Source organism: Martes martes, assembly GCF_963455335.1.
Source record: "Martes martes genome assembly, chromosome: 2".
NCBI lineage: Eukaryota > Metazoa > Chordata > Mammalia > Carnivora > Mustelidae > Martes > Martes martes.
In genome coordinates, this window is record NC_137889.1 from 102,391,586 (window position 1) to 102,408,410 (window position 16,825).

General features: G+C 36.8%; 1 protein-coding gene across 1 annotated transcript in view; it reads left to right on the forward strand.

Moving 5' to 3' along the window:
* BANK1 (B cell scaffold protein with ankyrin repeats 1) overlaps positions 1-16,825 on the forward strand; it is a gene marked incomplete at its 5' end in the record, with an annotated part of 292,454 nt that overhangs the window by 259,543 nt on the left and 16,086 nt on the right. Inside the window, one exon of the mRNA XM_080796335.1 lies at positions 6,170-6,235. Within this exon, the coding sequence (XP_080652461.1) occupies positions 6,170-6,235 (66 nt within the window). The remainder of the gene's footprint in view (positions 1-6,169; positions 6,236-16,825) is intronic.

The following is a 16,825-nucleotide window of genomic DNA, read 5'->3' on the forward strand; positions in this document are numbered from 1 at the left end:
ATGACCTGAGCCAAAGGCAGGGGCTTTAACCCACTGAGCCACCCAGGCGCCCCTGGGCGAAACTGAATTTGAATCATGACTTAGCCACTTCAAAGTTGCGTGGCTTTGTGCAAGTGATATAGCCTTGCTTCATTGGTTTAAAAAACAAAAACAAAAACTCCTGCATAGAGTTTTTATGGGAATTGAAATGACGTAGGTAACACAGCTGGCACAACAGAGTAGGATGCAAAAATGGCAATCAGCGTGATGGAGGGTATTCTGTAGACACAGAGATGAGACAGGACCCACTAGATCATTTCAGTTGGTGTGCCTTTGACTTCTTACCTTGGGTTTCATATGCCAGTATCTCATCTTGCATGTCTGTTCCAAGTTACTTATGAACTATCAGTAATGAACACTACACAGAGCAAGTGGTTCAGCCCTATCCTTTTAGAGTTTTCAGTCTGCATTTCTATAGTTTGAGTCTTAATAGCAAAATTAGTGTGGAATTCCTGTTCAAAGTGAGCTTGACCAGGTCCTATTGGTTACCTCTTAAGACAGCAACATTTCCTGATATAGGGATAAAAAGAGAGGCCAGAGAATTTGCTTTTGGTAATCACCAAGCATGAGCCAAAAGATGAACTCATCATACTTTCCATAGTATTAGAGTGGCTTTTTAACAACAAAAGGAAAATTTTTCTTTAAAACAAAAGGAAAATTACTAGGGATGTTACTAGAGTAATGTCTTCACTTATATCATTATTAAATACAGATATTCAAAACGAAAAATCAGGCAATCAACCTAAAGGAAATCATTTGGGAGGCGACAAACCCCCAGTCCAGGGCTATGCAAACACTAGGTGTTAATACATGTTGCCTGCCTGATAACAAGAGGAAGGAGGACCTGCCTGCCCAGTGGTGAATTGGAGATTTTGCTAATAAACTCATTGCAATGGCCTCAAGCTCTAATTAACCCAGAGTTCCACAAACCAACTGTTCTCTGTCTTTTGGAATGTCTCAACTCCCTGGATAAGAAACATTTATAGAATAGAAATATTCTTATTTTCATCAAAGGAGTAAATATGCAAATAAAAACAGTTTGCATTCTACGCTAGTAAAAATTAAGTTCCTTAGAAACAGAAAAAAATAATTTATAATAAGATTTCCTGTTTTGGGAGATTTTTATGGGAACATGTCTATTAGATTTAAAGTTTCCATTACAAATTGGAAAGAAATTCATGCTTTCTCCTGAGGAGAAAATTGATATTGCCATTGAATGAAAATGTTTATGCTGTTTTCCTTCTGGTAGTTATGTGAGTTCCAGCTTTCCTTCCCTACCAATCTCAGAAGTAAGCTTAAACAAGTCAGTGACCTCCAGTGTGCTTGTTGACCATTTGCGGTATTCTCCTTTAAAAAGAGAATATCACAACTCCTGACTCCATATAGTTCCCAGGTAGTGCACTACTTTCAGCCAGACAACTTTCTCAGGACGTAGCTGGTGGGACTGTCCGTGGCCATGCTAACTCTGATGTACCTATTCAAATGTAGTGACCTATGTTTGATAAATTTGTTCAAATTAATAACCTGCAACTATTGCCAGCAGAATGCAGTGGTGGTTTTAAGCCAGTTGGAGTGCTCAATCTATCCTGGTCAATTTGCATAGACGCTACATCTCCTCTGGGCTTCTGTTTGCTTAGCCAGTGTGACTACTTACAGGATTAGAATACTCTCTTAACCTGTTCTTGCTGGTTCAACAAAGGGGTTGTTTTCAGTGTTTTGGGTTGTGTTTTTGTTGTTTTGTTTTGTTTTTGCCTCAGTCTAACTTTCTGTGATTACCTTTCACAGGGTGCAAATTGGGAGAAGAAGGTAGGAAGAGTAAGGCTACAGGGGTCAGATGTTACCTTAGCCCTCCCTGATTGTTTCTCATCTCTATCCTCTCTCATCAGTAGGCACTAAGGAAGCATTGGACCTTTGCTTAAATGAATACATCAAAGTGGAGTACGTTGTGGAAACTATGACTGGGTCTTATTTGCCTTTGCCTAACACTGTAGCGTTTAACAACGTTTAACGCTTAACACGTTTAACAACGAAATGAAAGTTTATTGAGTGAATAATGAACACTTTGCTGCTACCTGTACAATATCATTTGAGAGCCCAGAGCACAGTACAAATCTGTCCAGTGTTTTATATCAAATCTCTCATTTCGAGAATAAGCCTCGGTGATAGCTTTAAACATTTATGTTGCACTTCTAATGGGCACAGAACATCAAGGCGTTTGTTATTTATAAGCCACATTGTTATGAATGCATTGGGCTATTGCACGGACTTTCCATTACCTTAGCCACTAACAAAGAAATTCCAAGTAAGTGCTGTCAGATGTTTTAAGGAGGGTGGCTTTGGAAGAGTCCCTTTGCTTGAGGGGGACCACAGATGAAGTTGACGTGAAGAGTGTTCTCGCAAAAGCAACCTGGAAAGACAAATACTACCAGTGAATTCGTTATATTTCACTTTCTCCTCCTCTGTTCTTCTGGTAGTTCTGCTTTGCTTAATGTTTTGAATATTTAATACTATGCTAATTTTTTCCATTTAGTGTCATTTCTATTCTAGAGAAAATTTTATAGAAGTTGTTCTGCTAATATGTAAGATAAATGGGGATGGTATTTGGGACATTTGCATTGTTTGAGATTATTTTGAACTTCAAAATTGTTTTTCTTTCTCTATGAACTTTTTTTAATGTTTAAAGGTGGTGACAACTACTAATAATGTATTCATTTTCCTTTCTTCTCAAATTCCAATTTTAGGTAGGAAGAGAAAAAAAAGATTTCACTGAGGTAGAGTCATCAAAGTTGATGTATGTCATAATTGCCTTAATAACATTTTTTGAACATTGATGCAGTAAGATGTGACTTTAAAAAAATAGTATCCTGCAAGAATTTAAACACATAGGACAGGATCACCTCCATATTTTATAAAAAAATTAACCTTGGTCTGTGATCTAACTTTCTAGTTTTTCTATTAGTCTAAGTCCTCCATGTGATACAAATAACCTCTTCCTCAAAACAGAGCCCCCTATTTAAATTCACACTTAAGAATTTATCCAGGCACTACTGGACATGCAGTGACTTGGGAAATAAGAATTGGTAGCGGCATCTTAGAATGCCAGAGCTGAGTGAGACAACAGAGATCATCTCATCTGAGTTCCTCCTTTATCAGCAAGAAAATAAAGGCCCAGGAGGGGAAAACCATTTTCCCATGTCACATGTTGTTAACATTAAGACAAAACTATTCTGTTTCCCCAGTGCCAAGTTGGTTAGCATTCTGGCATATAGATGGTTTCCTTTTTTTTTTTTTTTTTCAATTTCTGCATGTTTAAAATAGACTCTCAACTTATTCACCAGAAATCTTGTGCAAAAGTATGTACTTTCATATAGAAAGCTGAGTGACCTATAACCCAATGTTCAATTCTCAGGATATCATGGATTTTACATTTACTTTTCTTAAAGGTTTGTGTCCATGAGCATGGTAAATAGAAAGCATATAAAGCTTTTTAGAACAAAGGTTTTACTGGTAAATGTAAAATGTTTCAGCTAATATTAACCATAAAAAAGGCAGATTAACAAATTCTGAAATTTTATATCTATCTATCCTTTTCCTAAAGCCCACAGAGTGTTTCCTTGTTATGCATGTTTGAGTCAGTGATCATTTTGATGGACTAGCCCTTTCTTCAGGAGACAAGTTAATATAGGTCTTTTTCCAAGATTACCTCACGTTCAAAAATACCTCCGAACTTCCATAGCATGAAGAAAACAGTGTGTTGGGTAATGTGCTAATTGCGTCTTTGTAAAGAAATGAGGCTTGTGTGTAGGTGGAAGGCAGGGGCCCTTTGAAATGGGTGTAGCTCAAGGTGAGTTAAGAGGGGATTTCCGGAGAGATTATCCAGGGAGAAAGGGCCTTCATATGTGGGGTGTGATGGGATACACATCCTGCTTTTAAAAAGTTCTGTTATCAGCACTTTGAAAACCATCCTTCTTGGACATCCAATTCCCCTCCCAGTCTTCCATCAGATCCCAGGCTCTTCCGGCTGGAAGTGCTAGAGAAATCTCAAGGAGAATAAACACAGTCTTTGTAATTCTAAGGCTAGAAACTGAAGGAGACTGTTGACGTGTAGTGAATTTACTGCATTTCATGCACGCCCAGGCATTTGTTGTGGGCAGAACCATATACAAGATGTAAAATGACTTTTAACAAGTTAATGCCAAAAATCCAGAAAAACTAATTCCAAGTACTCTGTAGCTCCAAAATGCGACAGAATTGTTAAAACTGATCGATCGATGTACTCTTTATTTGGAGAATTTGTTGTCCAGATTTATCTTTGGATTCAGATTATTTTTCATAGTAATGATGCCACACTTCAGCCTTTTTTGTCTTACACATTTTCAGTTATTATCTTAACAATATAGGCAAAAAAAGAAAAAGCGTGCAGACTCCGCCTGTTATTAAAATTTCAAAACTGTTTCATTTTTTCAAGACTTTTTAGAACTAGCCAATGAAATAAAATCAAGCAGTACTTGTAAAAGTTTTTCTAATCTCCTAAAATATATTCACACACCATATATCCATCGTTATATTTTATTTAAGGAAAAATATAAACCACAAACCCAGAATTTGCCATTAAGTTATATTTAGCGTGTTTTCCAAATACTGACTTGAAGCAGAAAATTGATTTTCAACCCAAAATGTTACTTCATGAGTATAATTTTTCTTAAACCCGTCATACTTTGAAAATATATTTGTTTTCCCTGTTTGAAAGAAGAGTACTCTTTGTCTGGCAATAGCTGGCAAACAAAATGCCCTTAATAAATCATTTTTGATATGATAGGATTTGGGGCAATTTTTTAAATTCAAAAAAATGTCATCCAGATTAAACACGGGTGTGACCTTGATAATAGATAGATAATAGGTCTAAAGAATATAAGAACTAAAGACAGAGAATATAAGACAACTCCTGGGCTGCCTCTTCCAATCGGAGTCGTCAAGCACCATCCAGCTGGACGGCTCACTCCCTCCCACATTCCTCAGTTCCATTGTCCCAGGAAAGTCTGAGGAGCTACTAAGAGGAACAAGAAACCCAAGCATGCCAAAAATGTTCAAGGGTTCTTCTGAATCCCCTCCTTCTATTTCCTTCTTTATCTTTCAAAGGAAATAGTTCTGGAAGAGAAGAAACGGCAGTGCTGTGGAGAGCCAAGCAATAGATCGAAGTTAAAGGGTGGAGGCTCTAAATCACGTCTCTACTCAAAACAGTTCTGGGATCATTGCGAAATTACTTAGCCCTTTTACAAGTTAGTAAAACTTCCACCTCCCTCATCTTTAAACATATGAGGCTAGACTCAGTGTCCAAGGCCTCTAGCAGTTCCCAAATCCTGTAATTCAGACTACCCATAAAAAATAAATGGAACCAACTCTGGGACGTTCAATTTCTAAAGTCAAGTTGTAAAGGGTATAGGCTTTTTCATTAACAAATGCCAGAGCTATACAGAACTTTGTGGGTGCTCAATAAATATTAAATAATCAATTTTATCTCTCATCTGCAAAATGGGGTGAGTAATGCTAACTTGTCTCACAGAATTTCGTGCGAGAAATAATAAATGAGAACAAAGCCCTTTTCAGAAAATGAAGTAATTCGAATAAGCTGCTTTAATAGGTCTGAGGTCTAGCTAGATGATGCAAGAATAAAGTGTCTTTTTTGTTATTACATCTGTGAAATACAGCAGTTTTCATCTGTTTAAGAAGAAACAGTCATTATCCTTGCTTATCACCAGACAGTCAGCATGAGTAATTTCTGTGCAAATGGAATTTTTCATGTGATTTTAACATTCATCACTTTTAACAAAGCGCACCTTTTAGCTTTATCTGATATCAGAATGGAATCATATCTTGATTTAAATAGTTTAAGAGGTGTTCTATCAGCTTTATACTCTTCTGCCTAAAGAAAATGCTTTTCAAAATGACTGATAAGTTGCACAAATGAGAAAATTGTAAATTTAATAATCCTCCTACTCAAAAGCAATACAATTCAAGAATTGCTACTAAGGAAAATGAAGTATTGCATTCGAGTTTCCTGGAGTCTTCCACAGTATGTTCTTTTTTATGTTTGTTTTCAATAAATATTACATGCTATTTTTTTTTACAGTGTTTCAACAAAAGACAGCCAGAAGACAATCTGATGGTGACAAGTTCCATGGTCCTAAGAGACAAGGTACTGACATGAACTTCAGCTTATTTAATAATCTCTAAGTAAGAGTTAAAGAAGTCTTATGAATATTGGATGAAGTCTCCAAGGATAGAAGTAAATAATTATGTGCCTGATTACTCTTACTCTTTAATTAGTGTCTTGCCCAAATATAATTTCATGATAAGATTAATATAAAAAAATTATTTCAATTAATAAAGGCAAGAAACAGCCATGTGAACATGTTTGTGGTGGTGTTGATGATATTGTTACCAAGGCTCTAGGAAGGTCAAGTAAGACAAATTCTCTAACCTACATAGAGATCTTGCTTTCATAGACCATTAGAGAGAAGCCTCTGGAGTGTAAGTTAGGAGAGCTGGGGCAGGGGGAACAAATGACTGATTCCCCAAAGAAGGAGACCAGCATAGGATTTCTGTCTTCTGCATTAAACTCCAAAGATTGGACCCTTGTCTCACTATTCTCTTGCTCTCTGCCCTTAATCCAGCAGTTTTTGGAGTACTTACTTGTTATGCAGAAAAGTGCTAAAACCTGTAGTTGCAGAGACATCACAAACAGTAGAAAAACTTTCCTCTCACTCTACAAAGAGGCCCCTGCCTCCAATTTTCCCTGACATACATGGTTCCAATTGAAAAGAGAAACTCTAGCAAGTTATTTATTATGATTTTCCCCCTGATAATAAGAGCTTGATTAAAGTTCAAAAATAAAAAAATGTAAAAGGTGACAGACCTAAGGAGCTGGTTCTGATCATCAATAATCTCAACACACCTAGGAAATAACTTCAGTCCAAAATAACATTGCCTTGAAGTTGCTACCAGTAAATTACTGGAGAGACATTAAAATAAAACCAAGAGCTTATCTCACAGTAGCCACTAAACTCACACACACACACACACACACACACACACACACCCGCCACACACACACAGCCAGTGTCCCTTTGTCCCATCGTAGAGATGGCTAGGACTGACTTCTCAGCCCACTGAGCTACTAAACACAACCTTGGTGGACCTGTTCCTAGAACGTCATGGATTGTCTTCCAAACAAAGGTGTGTCCTTAAATGAGTGATCTTCATTCATCACTTCAAGTGGCATTTCCCATGGCAGCAAGGTTATACTGAGACCATTCTTCCAATGAAGTATGTGATTCTTGAATGCAACACATGATGAAACTGAATTTCTGGCCCTGAGCACATAGATATATCTCTTACAAATTTATATGCAAAAAAACCCCCAAAACCCATCTATTTGACAGCTTTCCATTTCTAGTGATTTCATAATTTGAGGGAAAAGATTTATCTTTTTAAGGTTACTATTATCCTTCCACTGTACCTTTACCTCTCTCAAGAAGTAAGTGCAGACCTCCATATGAGATCATTCTACAATTAGAATGAAACAGTTCCTGAGGAATTAGCAAAGTAGAGATTATTCCTATCAGGACTCCCCCACATACCTCACAGAGTTTTGGAAAGAACAAAGGGAGCAGATGCTTTAAGCTCTTTAGGAGAAAATTTCCCTGAAGCATTTTTAAATAAATTATTCAATTATCATGTTTTAATTAAATTCTGTTAGAATTGAGGGGAAAATGTGAAGACGGCCACCAGAGATGAAGGAAGGTAACAACTAGCAAGAGGAATGAAGAGATCCTTGGAATTCTCCCTCTTACCAATTGTCCTCTGTTTACCCCCAGAGAGCAACATAAGGAAAGGCTGCTAATGTCTATTAGAGACCAATTATTCTTCTACTGTATATACAGAAAAATAGTCCCTTCTGTACCCAGAAAAGAAAAGGGAGGGGAGAATAGTGAAAGGAAACAAGAACCTAATTATAAAATATTTTATTGGGTTAATATCTGTGCATACTTTGGTACTTAGTTTGTTTCATTGCTATTAATAATCAGTAGATTTTTAAACTCTTTTAGGGCTAGGATATGAAAATTTTACCCAAATTTTGTATGAATTTTTTTTCTCTCTGGATATTTAAATCCAACTTAATGATGATGTTTTAGATTAGCCACCTTAGAGCAGTTTCCCTAGATTCCTTTAACCCTGGATATAAGTAATTCTGTGGAACAGAAAAGAATATTGTTCTATTTGCAGGGAGAAGAGGAACATTAAACCTTGTGAAATGTTGGAAAACCTCCCTGATTACTGCAGTCTGCAGGGAAATCAGAATCTAGTATAAGAACAGAGCAGACAATTAAGAATAATTGGGAAGATTTTAAAATTAAAGAATTTTACTTTTTTCTTTACTCTGTCCAATCATTTTTCTCTAAACCTTTTCAGATGTTTATGACCATCCAGTCCATGGGACATACTAGGAGATCAAAACTGCTTATTGCTGTATTAATGATTACTCTCTAACTATCCTGGGATTTCATGGTATAGTAGGAAAAGCAGCACCTGCTTCACCAATGATAATCTCTTTATTTGAACAACAAAAGTAAGCCCTTTCATGACATGTTTGTCAGAACCAAGATTTTCTAAAGGGACTAGACAGGTTCTCTAAGGAAGGTTAAAGAAATTACTTAATTCTTTCACTATATGCTGGAAGGAAAAGGGATTACAAAAGCCAACTATTTTCCCTCTGAAATTATAAGTGTTTCAGATGCCCTATATTCAAGACTGCCAAGGGATTGCCAGGAAGTTACATTATTGCTAAGTCAAGGAATTTTCCTGAGGAACAGAAAAAATTAATTGGCACAATTTCCATGGAAACTTAACAGATTTCTTCAACTCAGTTTTCACATCCTGAAAAAATATAGGGAAAATGGTGAGGACTTTGGGTCCTCCAGATAAAATTTTCCATCAAAATACAGTTTTAAAATCAGTTTTCCTGAGTTGGTTTTGAAACAAGAAAATGCCAGAGTGGTATCTCAGAATATGCTGCTACTAGCACAGCTCTTCCACCCCTTCCCAAAACTGAGCTCTACCCAGGGTGCTCCAGGCTTTGTTCATCAGCATTGCAAGCCAGAGAACTGAATTTTGTCAGTGGGTTTAGAGTTGATCAGAGTTTTGAAGTCTGAGTCATGTTAATGATGCTGGTAGAAGACTGATTTATAATCCCTAATTTCAATCTATTAAGTCTATACCAGAGGAAGATTCCTTCCCAGTGACTGGAATGCTTGGATTCCTTAGACCCCTGACAAATAATAAATATATTATTAATTAATTAATTAATTAATTAAATAAATAATATTTTTAAATAATAAAAATATTATTAGGAATTAGAAGACCACTAGGTGAACATGACCAAGTCAAAGGGGGCTGGAGGAATATGAGGGTTGCTTCTTTAAAGACATGGAAATATCTGATTAATTTTCCCTGTCTTACAAGATCATGTAATAGTCTCAGGTCAAGATTTCTCACATTTCCCATATCTGTTGCACCTTTTTTCCCCCTCTGTTATATCTTTTTCTTGGGCTATGCCAAGGGGCCTTTCCTATCCTTACTGGAATCATACACCTATTATTATTTTTTTTTTTTAAGATTTTATTTATTTATTTGACAGACAGAGATCACAAGTAGGCAGAGAGGCAGGCAGAGAGAGAGGGGGAAGCAGGCTCCCTCCTGAGCAGAGAGCCCGATGCGGGGCTCGATCCCAGGACTCTGGGATCATGACCTGAGCCGAAGGCAGAGGCTTTAACCCACTGAGCCACCCAGGTGCCCCTCGTACACCTATTATTAATGTAGTCTTACCTCAAATATGATACATGGCAACTGATGAGGTTTAACATTCCTGGCTTTTGGAACTGCCTCCCTATGATTGTGGGCCACAACCGCAAATCTCCTCAGTCGCACAGTTAAAAAAATGAATCTCATCAAGGATGTGCTGTTGCTGTCAATCTTGGAAGGCAAACTATTTCTTTGCAGACCAGGATTAGTGGGAGGTAGGGGGAGAACATCCTATAGACAGCTGCCTATATCTGAGACACTCAACCTTAGGTGAGCATAAGAATTATTTGTGGAGCTTCTAAAATTTGGTTGCTTAAATCCTACCTTAGATATGGCTTACAATGGAACATGTGAGAATAATATTGAACAATAATCTCAAAACCAACATGCAAAAGAAAAAAAATAACCAAAAGAAACTTTTTTTTTTAAAGATTTTATTTATTTGACAGAGAGAGAGATCACAAATAGGCAGAGAGGCAGGCAGAGAGAGAGAAGGGGAAGCAGGCTCCCTGCTGAGCAGAGAGCCTGATGTGGGGCTCGATCCCAGGACCCTGAGATCATGACCTGAAGCTGAAGGCAGAGGCTTAACCCACTGAGCCACCCAGGCGCCCTCCAAAAGAAACTTTTTGAAGCCCTATTATGGTCAAATTTGGCGACTAACTGTGTTATATTTCAAAAATACTCTGCACAATTTTTGCCATGTTTAAACCATGCTTTACTCCATGTTTTATGTAAAAATTCAAATCTACAACCACTCCCTATTATATTATTATATCACTTGCTACAAATAACTTCTGCTGTTATCACTTATTGTCATGCTTTCCATATTATCATGCTTTCCACTCCTAATTCTATAAAAAGTAGAAAAATGAAATATCAAGAGAATCAGGTCAATAAAAACATGAGGAAAAATATTTATTTTTGATAATGGAAACTATTCACATGTGTTTAATATGCAGACATTAAATCTTTTCTACTCAGTGACTATCTGTCTGGCCCCAGGTATAGTCTCTGCCCACTGATTCTTCAATACAGACTGAAAAGTCATTGTTGGCTGGTCTTTTCAGAGGGTGGGAATGCTCATGGGAAAGATACAGTCAGGGAACGTATCTTGTTTGTGTTCTCCAAGTGCCCAATGCTGCAGCAGTCTGATAAATGTTAAATAATGAAATTTTCTGTAAGTTGGAGGCCTGGGGAAATGTAGATACAGACGGAAATGCCCTTATGTGGAAGAAAAGAAAATGCTGGCCTCTGAGGTATTTTAATCAGGCTCTTTTTGCTGACAGTAGATATATTAAAAAGAAAAGAGGGGGATTATCAAAATATGGTCATTTGTACTCCATAAAAGAATAATGGCTTTAGTTCTCTTTTTCAATGTAACTTACATTTCCATTTTCACAAAAGTTTTTTTGTTAAAGTCACACCTGGGAAAACTTGAGTAATAACTGAGTTCTGGTCCAAAATGGTGATGTGTCAAAAGCCCACAGTAGAAAGTCAGGTTGAAGGATTTAATATTACACTTTGCATCCTGAGGCCCCCAAATAAAGCTCTGCGATGGAGGGATGGCATGCTTAAGAAGAATTCTATTAATAATTGATGCAGAAAGTTAGTTGTTTACAGACAATCAGTACATAGCACCAAGGAATCGCGTTTCGCCTATTTGTGACAAGGCTGTGCTAACCAAACCTGCAAAATCCTGGGATCCTCAGTTATGAATTGTAACTAAAGCAGAGAACAAAATTTGACTGAACACAAGAAATGGAAGCAAAGGATAAGTAGACTCTAAATCTCTTGGTGAACATGATTCTGTAGATATGTTCTCTTTCAAGAGTTATTAAGGAAGAGTACAAATAAATATATAAGAACTTCAAAAACAACTCCAGAGAAAAGGATGGAGAATTTAATCATGAAGACTCAAGATAATTATACTTCTGTAAATGATTTGTTTGTTGAGTAAGAATGTCAAACACCAAGCGATTAAAATGTAGATAATAGAAAATACATACACACATACAGTAAGAACATTTCAGCTAACAGTTTGTAATTTTTTAAATCTCAGGCTTTTGAAAATACTTTACCTGTTTAAAAAATGTTTTAAGTCAGTAAAGAAATATGGATTATTTTGAATTTTCATTTATTAAATTTAAGCTGAACTATTCAACTTTCAGTTTCAGTATCTGACACCTATCAATATACAAAAGCTAAAAAAGAAAATTTCAGAAAACGGTGAACTTACAAACAAATTAAAAACATAGGAAAGAGAGGCACCTGGGTGGCTCAGTCCTTAAGCGTCTGCTTTTGGCTCAGGTCGTGGTCCCAGGGTCCTGAGACTGAGCCTGGCGTTGGGCTCCCTGCTCTGTGGAAAGCCTGACTCTCCTTCTCCCACTTCCCCTGCTTGTGTTCTCTCTCTCACTGTGTCTATCTCTGTCAAATAAATAAATAAAATCTTAAAAAAAGTAGGGAAGAAGCAGCAGCAGAAAGTCTGGAGTCAAGGTCAAGCTAAGATGAAAACAAACTGCATGAAAGACATTTTAGGTGTGAGGGTAGGATGATACGAAACATATGACATGAAGAAAAGGCATCTAGTGACAAGAGGGAGTATGGTAAAAATAAAATAAGCTTAGAAGTTAAAATTTCAGTAGCAAATTAAAACCACATTGGTCACAATGAAAAGGACTGATTGTGGATAAAAATAAGGTATTGGAGTTGAGAACATAATTGGAGAAGGATTTGTTCTTAATACCTAGAAAGACTAAAAACAATCAGGTGATATGAAGAAGAGAGATGCAACTCATGTGTAATAGGTTTGGTAGGGGTTTTTTTCTTTCTTTCTTTTTTTTTTTTTTTTAAATATAATACAAAACACAATCGATGACTTAGCTAAACAAAGCTTTGGAGAACAAGGAAGTGAAGAACTATATGGGCTCACTGTGGCCCAGAAAACAATAAGGAAATATATCTACCTTTAAAACACCCTAGCAAATCTTTTTAATTATAAAGATGAAGATATAATCCTAAAGTACTGAGAAGATGTTTTAAGTTAGATTTTTCCATAAAAAAAATCAGAATCAGTTTTAAGAATTAGAGTATCTGTGTAACAAAAATTTGAGCTAATGGACTAAATGGTGTATTAGGAAAAGATTGCAACTTAAGATTATATTTAGTCTGGTGTTTCATTCATGTAAGAAGAAAACAGAGTTTTGGGGTACCTAAGGTTTTAGAAAAGATGGAATTTCTGTGGTCATCATGAAAGTATTACCCAAAATGCATTCTAAGTAAATGAGAGAGTAAGCAATATAAAAATTTCAAAGAGAACTTATGGTATTAAAGAATTTGTGGTGAATAATGAATTCAATAAAACATGGAATTGCATTTAAGTAATTTATTGTAAATTTATTTATAAAATGTGAATGCAAAATATTGGTGATAAAAAATAGGCAATTCAGCAAATTATAATTTTATTGCAATAATCTGAGTTTGATGCTCAAATAAGGTAAAATTGTCTAGTTACCAGAAGAAAATGCAAAACTAAAATCATTCTCTTCCATTCATGACTTAGTAATCGAAATATATATATAAGATAAACCGTATCTCTGAAACTTATTTTAAAATAAAATATGTACCTTCCAAATCACTTAATATGTGTGTGTGTGTATGTATATACATATATGTATAGTCTTTATGACAGAAGTCAGAAACTGTTTGTTTGTTTGTTTGTTTGTTTTAATTTTTTATTTATTTTCAGCGTAACAGTATTCATTGTTTTTTCACCACACCCAGTGCTCCATGCAATCTGTGCCCTCCCTAATACCCACCACCTGGTTCCCCCACCCTCCCACCCCGCCCCTTCAAAACCCTCAGGTTGTTTTTCAGAGTCCACAGTCTCTCATGGTCCACCTCCCCTTCCAATTTCCCTCAACTCCTTTCTCCTCTCCATCTACCCTTGTCCTCTATATTATTTGTTATGCTCCACCAATAAGTGAAACCATATGATACTTGACTTTCTCTGTTTGACTTATTTCACTCAGCATAATCTCTTCCAGTCCTGTCCATGTTGCTACAAAAGTTGGGTATTCGTCCTTTCTGATGGAGGCATAATACTCCATAGTGTATATGGACCACATCTTCCTTATCCATTCATCCGTTGAAGGGCATCTTGGTTCTTTCCACAGTTTGGCGACCGTGGCTATTGCTGCTATAAACATTGGGGTACAGATGGCCCTTCTTTTCACTACATCTGTATCTTTGGGGTAAATACCCAGCAGTGCAATTGCAGGGTCATAGGGAAGATCTATTTTTAATTTCCTGAGGAATCTCCACACTGTTCTCCAAAGTGGCTGCACCAGTTTGCATTCCCACCAACAGTGTAAGAGGGTTCCCCTTTCTCCACATCCTCTCCAACACACGTTGTTTCCTGTCTTGCTAATTTTGGCCATTCTAACTGGTGTAAGGTGGTATCTCAATGTGGTTTTGATTTGAATCTCCCTGATGGCTAGTGATGTTTGTTTGTTTTTATTTAATAGAGAGAGAGAGATCACAAGTAGGCAGAGAGGAAGGCAGTGGGTGGGGGCCGGAAGCAGGCTCCCTGCTAGCAGGGAGCCTGGTGTGGGGCTCCATCCCAGGACCCTGAGATCATGACCTGAGCCGAAGGCAGAGGCTTAACCTGCTGAGCCACCCAGGTGCCCAGAAACTAGTATTTTTTAGCATATGGAAAATAATTAAGAGAAAACACGAGGGGTAAGAGGGATTCTGGGTAAGCTGGCCCAACAGGATTCTTGCTGAAGGCAGAGCCAGGTGATCAGATATCACCTAGGGGGTGATGGAAGGTACAGAAACCCAAGCAAATATTGAAGGTAATTGGATATGGAAGGTGGGGGACTCTGACTACACAAACTTAGCAGGATTCTGAGGAGAATTAGGCAATACAAAGATGGGTGTGGAAGTACTAACGGTGAGGCATAGTTGGAAAGAAGACTCAGAGGAGCCTGACTCAAGGTTAGTCAAGGGAGGAACTCTGGCAACATTGCAGCCCTAAGTTTGAGATGGGGATATTTTGTTTGGAACTTACAAATAATTCAACACTCCAGGTATCTCGTAATTCACTCATGTGCCCCAGTTATTTTACCTGCTAGTTCCTTAGCTATGGACCCAAAAAATTAGCTTCAGATATAAAGCTTGGTCATTGGGTTTTTAAGTTCTATTACTGACAAGTTCTTTCCAGTTACAAAATAATATGGTAAGATGGTACAATATGATGTGGCATTGGTATAATGTATATGGCATGGCTTGGAATTGTGTGTATTTCATGGGGAAGCCTATTAGCAAAGTGAGAGAAAGTTTCTTAGTGTAAGAACAATACAGGGGCACCTGGGTGGCTCAGTCCAGTTAAGTGTCTGCCTTCAAGTCAGGTCATGATCCCAGCATTCTGGGATTGAGCCCAGCATCAGGCTCCCTGCTTAGTTGTTCAGTGGGGAGTCTGTTTCTCCCTCTTCCTCTCCCCTTCCCCCAGCTCGTGCTCCCCCTCTCTGTCTCTCTCAGATAAATAAATAAAATCTTAAAATTTTTTTTAAAAAATACAGTATTATCACAGAAAACTGGAAATTAGAAAAACGTAATCTCTGATACTATCACAATAGAACAACTTGTATCATCTTAAGATAATTTCCCTCCATGCTTTATTTTATGAATATTTATATCATTAAAATTTTACTGTAGATACAAATTTGTATTCTGCTTCTCTATCTATCATTATATAATAAGTACTTTCTGTGTTGCCACATGGTGTTTTTTTTTTCACATGGTCTTTTTATTATTATTTTAATGACTACTTAATATTTATTACATAAATATTTCATACTTTAAATTCCTGGGTTTTGGGCAATTAAGTCTTTTCCTTTCAAATTTTCAGTAAAAAATGTTATTCTAGCCAGTCACTCAATGATAGAAATAATTTTAATGAAAAACTCAGTTCACTTTCTTACCTAAAGATTCATACACTCACCACAACGATGTTACTTGGTGTTTATATATGATCAAATAGAAAATCTTGTAAAGAGATACTGATCCAAAAGGAACTAAAACTCTAGAAACTACAGTTTGTCTTGAAGCTTTTATATTGAGAGACCAAGATTCTGCAATACGTATAGTTAGCAATCTGACAAAGGCTTTTCAACAATAATTATGTTAAATTCATACTAAATTTCCTGAAAATAAACTAATAATAAATATAAATTTGGGAAGGAAAGAAAAAAACTTTCCATCCCCCGTAAAACAGTCATCTAAGCGCATTAAAGCGATTTTGCACACCCTACTAAAAATTACAGGTTGCACGTTTTGGTTTGACTAGTCTATCCTCAGGAGAAAAGATGATAAAGTGCCTAAATCATTTTGTTTTGCAACTTGTCATAGCTAATAATAATTTATCAAGACAATTTTCTTTAATCTTTTTGGGGGGGGTGAGTAAAAGCAGAAGTATGTAAACTTAGTCTAATTGTAAACAGCTCACTTCCAGAACTTGCTCTGTTTAGAACTCCTGCTGTTCCTAACTTTTGTTCTTTTGTTCTCTCTGTACAACCACGCAAGACTGAACTCTGCCCCTCTAAAAAGTCATCTGACTTATATTTTAGTAGTGAGAATTTGAAAGATGACAGGGTAACTGAAATGAGTATTGTTAACATGATTCAGTATTTTTTTGAATTCAGCTTAACCTGCGCGTAGAGCCAAACAAGCTGGTAGGTTTTCCAGGAAGCCTTTCCATGGGAGGACTTCGACAAACGCAGGAAATCCAGCCACAGAGGTTACTCGAGATAAAAGCGCATTCACATTTAGTCAAAGGGATGACACGAGTGAGGTGCTAGTTAAGTATCTTAGCTATTAAATGATGGCGCTCAGCTTCCAAACTCTGGCAGGAACAGCTCATAGAATT